The 11679-nt window shown below is 53.0% G+C and overlaps 3 protein-coding genes across 3 annotated transcripts in view; all 3 read left to right on the top strand.

Moving 5' to 3' along the window:
- Positions 1 to 7071, top strand: part of LOC112143523 (striatin) — a 16373-nt gene extending 9302 nt beyond the window's left edge. Inside the window, exons 8-18 of the mRNA XM_024267563.2 lie at positions 328 to 438; positions 674 to 817; positions 887 to 1041; positions 1111 to 1286; positions 2299 to 2346; positions 2442 to 2563; positions 2631 to 2798; positions 3841 to 3981; positions 4126 to 4227; positions 4393 to 4479; positions 5621 to 7071. Coding sequence (XP_024123331.1) covers positions 328 to 438; positions 674 to 817; positions 887 to 1041; positions 1111 to 1286; positions 2299 to 2346; positions 2442 to 2563; positions 2631 to 2798; positions 3841 to 3981; positions 4126 to 4227; positions 4393 to 4479; positions 5621 to 5790 — 1424 coding nt within the window. The 3' untranslated portion in view covers positions 5791 to 7071. The remainder of the gene's footprint in view (positions 1 to 327; positions 439 to 673; positions 818 to 886; positions 1042 to 1110; positions 1287 to 2298; positions 2347 to 2441; positions 2564 to 2630; positions 2799 to 3840; positions 3982 to 4125; positions 4228 to 4392; positions 4480 to 5620) is intronic.
- A 266-nt stretch (positions 7072 to 7337) lies between these two features.
- LOC112143524 (BTB/POZ domain-containing protein 3) lies at positions 7338 to 11130 on the top strand. The gene is made up of 4 exons (XM_024267564.2): positions 7338 to 7881; positions 8640 to 8730; positions 9232 to 9350; positions 9425 to 11130. Exons 1-4 carry the CDS (start codon positions 7724 to 7726, stop codon positions 10455 to 10457), a joined length of 1401 nt encoding a protein of 466 aa, XP_024123332.1. The 5' UTR covers positions 7338 to 7723; the 3' UTR covers positions 10458 to 11130.
- Positions 11131 to 11377: 247 nt separating this feature from the next.
- Positions 11378 to 11679, top strand: part of acaa1 (acetyl-CoA acyltransferase 1) — a 9925-nt gene continuing 9623 nt past the window's right edge. Inside the window, exon 1 of the mRNA XM_024267568.2 lies at positions 11378 to 11604. Coding sequence (XP_024123336.1) covers positions 11434 to 11604 — 171 coding nt within the window. The 5' untranslated portion in view covers positions 11378 to 11433. The remainder of the gene's footprint in view (positions 11605 to 11679) is intronic.

Genomic DNA, 11679 nt, shown 5'->3' with positions numbered 1-11679 from the left:
GACCCCCCCATAGCTGTGACCCGTCAGGTCCTCCAGTAAAGATCCTTCATCAGAAAGGAGAGCTAACGGTTCCTGATCTCCTTCACCTTCTTCCATCTCTCATCGTTTTCACCTCTTCCACCTCCTCCACCTCCTCCTCCACCTCTTTCACCTCCTCCACCTCCAACACCTTCACCTCCTCCACCTCCTTCACATCCATCACCTCCATCACCTCCTTCACCTTCACCATCTTCCATCTCTCATCGTTTTCACCTCCTCCTCCTTCACCTCCTCCTCCTCCTCCTCCACCTCCTTCATGTCTCTCATCTTCTTCCCCTCTTCCTTCAGAAGAGGAGCGGCGTCCGGGCGGCGAGCTGGGCTGGGACGTGGATCAGGGTCTGATCGCTCAGCTGAAGGAGCAGTACAGGAAGGAGCGCCGAGGCAAGAAGGGGGTGAAGAGTAAGTCCTCCTCCTCACTCAGGTCTTCGTTTTGCTCCTCTGCCGGTTTGTGGATCTCCTGCCTCCTCCTCCTGCTGCTCCAGACAGAGCCGGACCGGGCCAACCCGGTTCCTGGTCCGGTTCTTATGTTTTGGATGAAGGATTTGTGGTTTTCTGACTTCAGTTCAGAACTTCCCCTAGAAACAAGCTCCGCCCTGCTGCAGGAATGATGAAGAGTCTTATCTGCCCCCCCCAGGGCCGAACCGGTCCAAACTCCAGGACATGCTGGCCAACCTGCGGGACACCGAGGAGCTGCCCCCCATCCCGGCGGCCATGACGCCCCCCCTGCGGCCCAGCGTGCCCCGCCTCAACGAGCCTGACGGCGGACGCCCTGAAGACGGTAGCTCCGCCTCCTCGGTTCTGTCGGCCGCAGCAGAACCCGGACCGTCTGACTTTGTGGTTTCTGCAGAGCCGATGGCGTTCCTGCCGTCGACGGGGAAGTCCTTCCTCCTGGGGGGGGAGGACGAGGCGGTCTCCAGTGAGCTGGGACTGGGAGCGCTGGGAGAACTGGGAGAACTGGCGGGGCTGACGGTCGCCAACGAGGCGGAGAGCCCGGTGTACGACGTGAGTGAGGCTGAGGGGGCGGGGTCTGAACGTCCGGCGTCAGAAACGCAGCAGCTCGCCTTCCTCCAGGTGTCCAACAACAAAGACGCTCTGAGGAAAACCTGGAACCTGAAGTTCACCCTGCGGAGCCACTTCGACTCGGTCCGCGGCCTGGCCTTCCACCCGGTGGAGCCGGTTCTGGTCACCGCGTCCGAGGATCAAACGCTGCGGCTGTGGAACCTGCAGAGGACGGCGCCGGCCAAGAAGTGAGACCAGAACTCCACGAGTGTTCTGAGTAGAGCTGCGGCGATGAGTCGACTAATCAAGTGTTAAAATAGTCGTAACTTTATGTTCGTGAAGATGGACGTTAGGGTGAGATTCTGCAGCTTCAGGGACAATTTTGGACTATTAAGGTCTAACGCTATTTTGGAGTTTAGCTAATACTTCAGCTACATGCTAGCTCTTTTGGCTAATTTTGAGTTTTGTCTAATTTGGAGATTAGCTAATATTTTAGATGTGCACTAGCAGTTTTGGCTAATTATTAGGCTTTGTTTGTCTTTCAGGCTAATTTGGCATTTAATTAACATTTAAGCTGGCTATCAGCTTCAGTGTTTTCAGCTATCAGCTTCAGTGTTTTCAGCTATCAGCTTCAGTGTTTTCAGCTATCAGCTTCAGTGTTTTCAGCTATCAGCTTTAGTGTTTTCAGCTATCAGCTTTAGTATTTTCAGCTATCAGCTTCAGTGTTTTCTGCTATCAGCTTCAGTGTTTTCAGCTATCAGCTTTAGTGTTTTCAGCTATCAGCTTTAGTATTTTCAGCTATCAGCTTCAGTGTTTTCTGCTATCAGCTTCAGTGTTTTCAGCTATCAGCTTCAGTGTTTTCAGCTATCAGCTTTAGTATTTTCAGCTATCAGCTTCAGTGTTTTCAGCTATCAGCTTTAGTGTTTTCAGCTATCAGCTTTAGTATTTTCAGCTATCAGCTTCAGTGTTTTCAGCTGTCAGCTTTAGTGTTTTCAGCTATCAGCTTCAGTGTTTTCAGCTATCAGCTTCAGCTCCTAAATTCAGCTTCCAGCATTCAGACTAGCATTATTGCAGGTAATGCTGTATATCTAGTTTTTAGTAAGTTTAAAGTGAATGCTGGGTAAGATCTGAGCTTTACATTCACTTTGTGTTTGACCCGATTAGACTATTAAAATAATCGTTTGTGGCGCTCTGGTTCTGAGAGCCTCTTGAAGGTCTGACCCTCCGGTTTATGGGCGTGTCTCTCCCCGAATCCTCCAGGTGTGCCGCTCTGGACGTGGAGCCCATCTACACCTTCAGAGCTCACAGGTGAGACGTTCACCTGAGAACCCGCCAAAGCTGCGGGTCGTTCTGGTTCCGGTCCAGATGTTTCTGCTTGTGCTCAGTGTGTCCTTTTGCTGCAGCGGCGCCGTCCTCTGCGTCACTATGAGCGCCAGCGGCGAGCAGTGCTTCAGCGGAGGCGTGGACGGAACCATCCAGAGCTGGAACACCCCCAGCCCCAGCATCGATCCCTACGACTCGTACGGTAGGCCCCGCCCTCTTTGTGAGGAAAGCTCGCCGTGTATTGTTGAGCTGACTCCGGTTTGCCGTAGAGCCCTCGGTCCTGCGGGGGGCGCTGAGCGGCCACACGGACTCTGTGTGGGGCGTGGTCTACAGCGCCGCTCACCACCGCCTCCTCTCCTGCTCCGCCGACGGGACCGTCCGGCTGTGGAACGCCGCCAACACGGCGCCAAGTCTCGCCATTTTCAACGAGGGAGGAGGTAAGAACAGGTGGAGGTCTAACCGAGCCAGCTCAGAACCAGAACCACGTCCAGCCCGTCTGTAGAGAGCAGAGTATCTGGAGGAGGTTCAGAGCAATAAAGACGATCCTGCTGGACAAACCGGATCCTGGAACCGAATCGGCGCCGGTCCGCATCCAGTTTTAACCCGGGGTCCGGATGAGGACGCAGAAATGATCTTTGCTCACTCATGATTGGACGGTCATTCTGGGACCCGCCCACTGGGTTTCTATTGGCGGTTTCAGTGGCCACTCCCTCCAGGATCGTTGCAGAACAAACTAATTAAAGTTCTGCCCGTTTCTCTAATAATTAAAGCTGCGAGTGGCGTTGTGGGCGTGTCCCCGCTGCCCGCCCCCGCTGACCCTCTTTGGCATGGCCTCGATGGCTGATCAGCTGTTCCTCACTTCCTTTTTGTCCTCTGCCAGCCTCATCAGAAAAAACAGCCTTTCTTCAAAATGGTGGATTTTATCTCCATAGCAACCATTTTATTTTTTGGTCGCCTGGGGGAGACGAACCGCTCGATGTCATTTTTAGAAGAATCTCCAAAAGTACATTTTTTTATTTTTTGTTAGCCACGCCCACATTCCTAACATGGTCGTGTGGTACATGGTTCTGTTCAGCTTGAGCCAGAGATTCTTTTATTACATCTGAGTTTACCCACACTGGCTCGAGTGGGGACCCAGTCCTCTGGTGCGCTGGGCAGCGGAGCTCGCTAACTCGCTACGCTGTCCGCCAGTCGCATGGTTACCGCAGGGACCCAGACCACTGAGTCGCCATCTAAGACTGTGTGGGGCCATCATGGAACCCGCAGACAAACACACCTGGGGCGCACCAATCCAACCCGAAGGTAAACCACATGGGGCCCACAGTGAAATGTTCGCTGGGAAAAAAAGTCCAGCATTAAGACTCCCAGCAGGGGGCGCCGGTCACTTATTGTTGATGTTTATTTCAAGCCTAAACGTCTGAACTTGTTGGAATGTTTCTGGGTTTTTATCACGGAGGCTGACCCCCCCTTCCCCCTCAGAGCTCGGCGCCCCCACCTCGGTGGACCTGGTGAGCAGCGACCCGGCGTACATGGTGGCGTCCTTCAGCAGCGGTCACATGGCGCTCTTCAACATGGAGACGCAGCAGCTGGTCCTGAAGCTGGAGTCCGCCGGAGCACCAGGTACGACCACGCCCCCCTCCTTTCTCTAGAGCTGCTGAGCATGCTGGGGGGGGTCATGGATGAAGGGGGCGGTCCCAGACTCTGACCTCCGTAGGCCGTCTGAGTTCCCTTCAGCAGGATAATGGTGGCGCCCTCTCCCCGCAGACGCGCCCTGTAAGATCAACAAAGTGCTGAGTCATCCCGCCCTGCCCGTCAGCATCACGGCTCAGGAGGATCGCCACATCCGCTTCTTCGACAACAACACAGGTGAGACCGAACGCCGTCCAGACCATGAGGGCCGGCTCGTTCGGTGGGTCAGCTGTCGCATGTCTTGGAGCGACTAAGAGTAAACCCCGCCCCCTACAATACAGCTCAGGCCCGGCCCGGTGTTTGTGGTACCACTGGACCTTAAGCGGTTCTGTATCTATGCAGGTAAACTGATCCACTCCATGGTGGCGCACCTGGACTCCGTCACCTGCCTGGCTGTGGACCCAAACGGCTTGTACCTCATGTCTGGAAGTGAGTCTTCACACATGTGCACACACACGTGCACACACTGTTCTGAAATCTGAACCAGAACCAGCAGATAAATGTTCTCAGTCACACACAGAACAACATGCAGTAAGAGGATGGATGATGGATGATGGATGATGGATGATGGATGGATGATGGATGGATGGATGGATGGATGATGGATGGATGATGGGTGGATGGATGATGATGATGGATGGATGATGGGTGGATGGATGATGGATGGATGAATGATGGATGGATGATGATGATGGATGGATGATGGATGGATGGATGAATGATGGATGATGGATGATGGATGGATGATGATGATGGATGGATGATGGATGGATGGATGGATGATTGATGGATGATGAATGGATGATGGATGATGGATGAATGGATGATTGATGGATGATGGATGGATGATGGATGGATGATTGATGGATGATGGATGGATGATGGATGGATGATGGATGGATGATGGATGGATGATTGATGGATGATGGATGGATGGATGATTGATGGATGATGGATGGATGATGGATGGATGATGGATGGATGATGGATGTATGATGGATGATGGATGAATGATGGATGGCTGATGGATGAATAGCTGTTTTTCCTGCTCTCGGTGTTTCCACCCCGGTCGTGTCTGTCTACAGTCGAGCGATCTCTTTCAATAAAAGGTCAATGTAAACGTGCGCACACCAGAGTTCCTGGCCCATGTGTATGGAGTGCGAGTGAGCGCACGTTGCTACGGCAGTTTTTAAATCTGATCTGGAGCTCTGCGCACAAATCGGCACACACTGAGCACGCCGAATCATCTGGGTGTCTTAACATGAGACCCAGAACACATTTAAAGGACAGAGTTATGACAACAAGAAACATGGAGCAACATTTGGGGGATTTTCAACCGTTTAACTTTTCCTCTGAGATCCTCCCTGCTGTAGATGCAGCGGAGCTCTAGTGAACGGCAAAAACACAATAGAAGAAGAACCTCCTCCCTGCAGCCACGTGCGTGAGCGCGTTGCTCTGGTGTGGATACCACCCGCTAAGCGCACGTTCATAAGCCGGCGTTCTTGAACGCACCGCACGCCGCCGGTGTGCGAGCACCTTCTGATTGGCTGTCCGTACCCCGCCCCCCCAGGTCACGACTGCTCCATCCGTCTGTGGAACATGGAGAGCAGAACCTGCATCCAGGAGTTCACCGCTCATCGGAAGAAGTTCGAGGAGTCCATCCATGACGTGGCGTTCCACCCCACCAAATGCTACATCGGCAGCGCGGGGGCCGACGCGCTCGCCAAAGTGTTCGTTTGACCCGCCCCAGAGCTTCCATTCAGGCAGTCCTGAAAGGGGCGGAGCCTAGTGTTTGCACTTGTGACTATGAAGAAGGTAAGCCCCTCCCTCCCAGCCTGGACGTGGGCGGGCCCTGACTAGAGGCCTGTAAAGACCTGGGGGGGCACCCTGTGACTCTGCACCCCCCTCCTGATCACGTGCCTTCTGTCCGCTTACTGAGAGGTGGGGGCGCTGACCCCCGCCCGCTTCCGTCAGCTGATCCAGGCTCCAGCTCCTCTTCCTCGGGTTTAGGACCGGTTCTGGCTGAACTGTTACGAGTTCAGCAGGAAGTCTGTGGAAACGTGCGCTGTGGCCGCAGGAAGTCCTGAACCGGTTTACCGGCAGAACAGGGGCATCCTGCTGGCGGCTCCAGAGACCTTCAGGTGTCCGCTCAGACCATTCCTTTTGATGTGTTTAATGTCACTCAGACGTGCACAGGTTTGAGCGCGCTCACGAAGCTCTTCCATGACCCTGAAGAAGAGCCACTGACGGGGGCGGAGCTTCAGGTCTCACGGATTCACGGGCGCCGGCGGTGTTTGTGGAGCAGAATCACGGTGGACTGATTTGGTTTCACCTGAAAAGTGCTTTTTCTGCCAGTTTGAGACAACTCTGCTTCATGCTTTTATTTTGACACAAACAGCTGCTTCCTGTTGTGGAACGACTAGAAATTCATTGTTGTGTAAAAATGTGTATAAAACCTTTAAATGTTAAATGTATTTATTAACCTGGTCAAAAAGGTGAAGATGGGAGTTCTATCTGCCAGTAAAAGATTTGAGTGAAAAAATGTCAACTTTTATTTGATACTCTTTTTACAGAATTATTCATAGTTCAATAAATAAAAATGTCATTCAAATAAAAAGAGATAATTTACTAAATGAGCATGAATAATTAACCTTAATATGATATTTTATTTGGCTTTTAAATTGGATTATTTGTATTTAAAAGCATTTTAGAAAAACTGCATTTAATAGGAATATTGCATTATTTATTTTTCTGAATTGTTTTTTTAAATCTTGTTTTCAGAAAAAAAAAAACAAACACGTCAAACTCTCCTTCGTGTTGGTATTTATTACTAGATTAACCTGAAAATAATGATAAATTGGGTCAAATTGAATGTTGAAGGATTTTTATTGTTTGCATCAAAATGTTTTAACTTTGTTTTCTTAAGTACACACGAACAATGACAAGAACATAAAAGAAAAAGTAGAAAATGATAGAACTATGAGATGAAATAATAAAATGACAAATACCTATTCATTGTTAGAGGTCTGAGGATCATTTGTCAAATACGTCCAATAGTAGCACTGCCGTCTGTATGAGAGTGAAAACCGGAAAAAACATTGAAACTCTCGAGTTTAGAGTCCCGCCTTAACGTCTCAAAGAAGAAATAAATGAAAAAGATTTGGACCAGAAAGTCGCTCTCATCCAGGCTAAACTTGTCCCTCGCGGCGGAGCCGCTAGGTGGCGCGAATGAGCGGCACTCTGAAACACGAAGAAGAACTCGCGGATGCTGCGCTCTGATTGGCTGCCAGGACTTCGGGTCTCCGTAAACAAACGGCGGCCGCTCGGCTGAACTTTACAAACTCGAGACCGTTTCGTCCTGGAGGATGACCGACCCTGAAACTCCGGAGTGACTCCGCGGCTCGTTCGCGGTCCTTCATCTACGACGAGCACGTTCACCGGAAGCAGCAGCCAAACTTCTCCCGAGCTAGCTCTCTAGTTAGCATCGGAAGCTAAAGGAGCGTCCGCGGGAACGCTTCACGGTTCAGTTCGCAGGCGCGTGCACGCTCCTTGCGTGAAGGTTCTCCCCGCAGCGCTGATCCCGAGTCCCGCAGCCTTCGCAGCTCCGACCCCGCAGAGGCTGCCGGTCCCCGCGGAGCTGCCATGAGCCGGTCTGCGGCCTGACCGGAGGACCATGGCTGCGGACCTGCTGTTCGGGAAGAAGCCGCCGTCCTCCGCCGGAACCACCGCCGCCGTGCAGCGGTACCAGCAGCAGAACGTCACCAACAACAACACGTCCGCCGCGCAGGGCTGCGGGAGCTGGCAGGGCCTGTACCCCACCATCCGGGAGAGGTGAGGGGGCGGGGCTAGGGCAGGGGTCACCGGACAGCAGGTAACCCCGCCCACTTTACTAAACCTGCAGCTTAGGGAGGAAAGACGTCAAAGTCATGATCCAACCAGAGTGAAGGCGAACCGGAACCACAGGGACACAAACACAACACAAGGAAAAACAAACACAACAAGTAAACACTCAAACAGAACACAAGGAAACAGACAAACGACACAAGGCAATACAAAAATGCAACACAAGGAAACACACAACAACACAACTCAAGTAAACACAAAGACGAGTAAACACAAACACACAATGCAAGTCAACACACAAAGACAACACAAAGCAGTACACAAACACAAGTAAACACACAACACAAAGCAATGCACACACAACTACGAGGTAAAACAACACAAGGCAACACACAAAGAAGAAAAGCAAAAACGCGTGTCTTTGTGAAGGAGGTTTCATTTGGGGAGGAGATCTAGAGATCAGGAATAGATCTAGAGAAGATCAGAAGGAGATCTAGAGAAGATCAGAAGGAGATCTAGAGAAGATCAGAAGGAGATCTAGAGAAGATCAGGAATAGATCTAGAGATCAGGAGGAGATCTAGAGAAGATCGGGAATTGATCTAAAGAACATCAGGAGGAGATCTAGACAAGATCAGGAATAGATCTAGAGAAGATCAGGAGGAGATGTAGACAAGATCAGGAATAGATCTAGAGATCAGGATGTGTTTGTGCTCTGGAGCTTCAGCTGTGATAGTTTTGTCTGCAGGAACTCCGTCATGTTCAACAACGAGATGATGGCGGACGTTCACTTTGTGGTCGGTCCGCCGGGCGGGACTCAACGGGTTCCAGGCCACAAGGTACACCCCCCCCGCAGACATGAACCAGATTCTGTTGGTTAAAATATAAAATCAGGAAGTAAATCTATTCCTTTCTCTTCCTGTTTTTACCTTCTGATGTTCCTGTGATGCAAACCAAAGCTGTCCAATCACAAGCTGACTTCCACAGGACTTTGTTGATTCAAATAAAAATTCTTCAGACGTTTACTTTGTATTTTTAAATGTCAAATGAAGCATAAATCTAGATTGTTTCCATTCGAAAACTCCAGACTGTATCATTAGTAGAAGGAAAAATGTGTCCCGGTTCACGACCCGGTTCACGACCCTGTTCACGTCCCGGTTCACGTCCCGGTTCACGACCCGGTTCACGACCCGGTTCACGTCCCGGTTCACGTCCCGGTTCACGTCCCGGTTCACGACCCGGTTCACGACCCGGTTCACGTCCCGGTTCACGTCCCGGTTCACGACCCGGTTCACGTCCCGGTTCACGACCCGGTTCACGTCCCGTTTCTCCTCCGGCAGTACGTTCTGGCCGTCGGCAGCTCCGTGTTCCACGCCATGTTCTATGGAGAACTGGCCGAGGACCAGGAGGAGATCCGGATCCCGGACGTGGAGCCGCCGTCCTTCCTGGCCATGCTGAAGTAGGTGGCGTTCTGTGGGGGAGGGGTTTGTTTGGGCACCGCCCCTCAGCTGACGGCGGTTTGTGGCTCTGCAGGTACATCTACTGCGACGAGATCGACCTCTGTGCCGACACGGTCCTCGCCACCCTCTACGCCGCCAAGAAGTACATCGTGCCCCACCTGGCGCGCGCCTGCGTCAACTTCCTGGAGACCAGCCTGAGCGCCAAGAACGCCTGCGTGCTGCTGTCGCAGAGCTGCCTGTTCGAGGAGCCCGACCTGACGCAGCGCTGCTGGGAGGTGATCGACGCGCAGGCCGAGCTGGCGCTGCGCTCCGAGGGCTTCTGCGACATCGATGCGCAGACGCTGGAGAGCATCCTGCTGCGCGAGACGCTCAACGCCAAGGAGATGGTGGTGTTCGAGGCGGCGCTGAGCTGGGCCGAGGCCGAGTGCCAGCGGCGCGAGCTCCCGCCCACCATCGACAACAAGCGGCTGGTTCTGGACAAAGCCATCTACCTGATCCGCATCCCCACCATGGCGCTGGAGGACTTCGCCAACGGGGCGGCGCAGTCGGGCGTGCTGACGCTCAACGAGACCAACGACATCTTCCTGTGGTACACCGCCTCCAACAAGCCGGAGCTGCAGTTCTGCTCCAAACCGCGCAAAGGCCTGGCGCCGCAGCGCTGCCACCGCTTCCAGTCCTGCGCCTACCGCAGCAACCAGTGGCGGTACCGCGGCCGCTGCGACAGCATCCAGTTCGCCGTGGACAAGCGCATCTTCATCGCCGGCTTCGGCCTGTACGGCTCCAGCTGCGGCTCCGCCGAGTACAGCGCCAAGATCGAGCTGAAGCGGCAGGGCGTGGCCATGGCGCAGCGGCTCATCAAGTACTTCTCGGACGGCTCCAGCAGCACCTTCCCCGTCTGGTTCGACTACCCGGTCCAGATCGAGCCCGACACCTTCTACACGGCCAGCGTGGTTCTGGACGGGAACGAGCTCAGCTACTTCGGCCAGGAGGGCATGACGGAGGTGCAGTGTGGGAAGGTCACCTTCCAGTTCCAGTGCTCCTCGGACAGCACCAACGGCACCGGGGTGCAGGGGGGGCAGATCCCAGAGCTCATCTTCTATGCCTGAGCGGCCGGGACGGGGGCGGGACACAGGCCCCGCCTCAAGCTTGAGAGGGGGTGGATAAACTGTTCTGCCCTCCAGTTTGTCCTGCAGCTCCCCCTGCTGGACACCCCTGGCGTCGGCAGCGGCGCCGCCTCGGTTAGCTCTGGTTAAGCTAACCAACTAGCTGGTTTGTTGCTGTTTGAGGCAGAGCTGCAAGTGGGTTGCCATGGAAACAGCCTGGAGCCTTCCTGATGAGTGGTTGAAACCTTGGCCTGGAGTTGCCATGGCGACCTGTCAGGTGGAGGACTCCTCAGACCCGCAGGATGAGCTGGCGTTCTTTCAACGGCGCCGTGACGTTTGGATCCAATCGCCATTTCAGTCTGTTGCCTTAAAGATGTTTTGTTTTTGTGTGTGAGGCGTTTCCATGACGACACGCTGAAACATTCCCGTCATTTCACATCTCTCCTGTGATTCGAAACTCATTTTTACCAAAACGTTTAACTCATAAATGTGCTCTTATTTTGAAAGCCGTGTCTTCATGTTGATCCACTTTTCTGTGTTTTCTTCTTCTGAGCTCCAAGCTGCGGTGGTTCCGTCGGCGAGTCTGTGGCCTTAAAACCGGAAATGTTGTTCCTCCGTTTGATCATGTATGTTTCACGTGTCAATGTTCTCGTTTATAAAGACTTCCTGCAGTAAACGGTTGTAGTTTGTGAAGATCTGAATGATCCACGTTCTCCTACAGACAGATCTCTGATTTCTGCTCAGTTCTTCACGTCATGCTCACATTTTCTGATATTTGATTAAAAATAGTTTTTTCCGCTTTTTAATAAGACGCGCGTGCACGTAACTCCGTATAAACCGGATTTAAAGCAGAACAAAAGATGGAGTGACTATTTTGTCCCTCCGTGCCTGCCGTCGGGTGCTTCTTTTCAAACCCGGAAGTGACGCTGTTTATGGTCGAAGTCCAAACGGCGCTGGAGCTCGAAGGTTCGGTTCCGTCATGCTCCGGCTGAAAGTCATTTCTGGACACCTGAGTCCCGGATCCCCGCGGGCCGGGCCGGACCTGCGGGCCGCGCGCTGCGCCGCCGCGGCGGGGGGGCCTGGAGATGACGTGGTGGTGGTCCACGGCCGGAGGACGGCGATCGGGAGGGCCAAAAGGGGCGGGTTCAAGGTACGAGGCGCGCGCGCCACACTTCAACTTTGACCCAAAAATTGTGACAGAAAGAAGCGAAAATCCGGATTAGGA

The sequence above is a fragment of the Oryzias melastigma genome, linkage group LG16 (assembly GCF_002922805.2).
Source record: "Oryzias melastigma strain HK-1 linkage group LG16, ASM292280v2, whole genome shotgun sequence".
Taxonomy (NCBI): domain Eukaryota; kingdom Metazoa; phylum Chordata; class Actinopteri; order Beloniformes; family Adrianichthyidae; genus Oryzias; species Oryzias melastigma.
The sequence above is the reverse complement of the archived record's forward strand: the minus strand, read 5'-3'. Positions and strand labels throughout refer to the sequence as shown.

Coding starts and splice junctions, on each gene's coding strand:
- LOC112143524 (XM_024267564.2), top strand. CDS start 7,724: ATGGCTGCGGACCTGCTGTTCGGGAAGAAGCCGCCGTCCTCCGCCGGA. Junction 7,882..8,639: donor TACCCCACCATCCGGGAGAG/GTGAGGGGGCGG, acceptor TTTTGTCTGCAG/GAACTCCGTCATGTTCAACA. Junction 8,731..9,231: donor AACGGGTTCCAGGCCACAAG/GTACACCCCCCC, acceptor CTCCTCCGGCAG/TACGTTCTGGCCGTCGGCAG.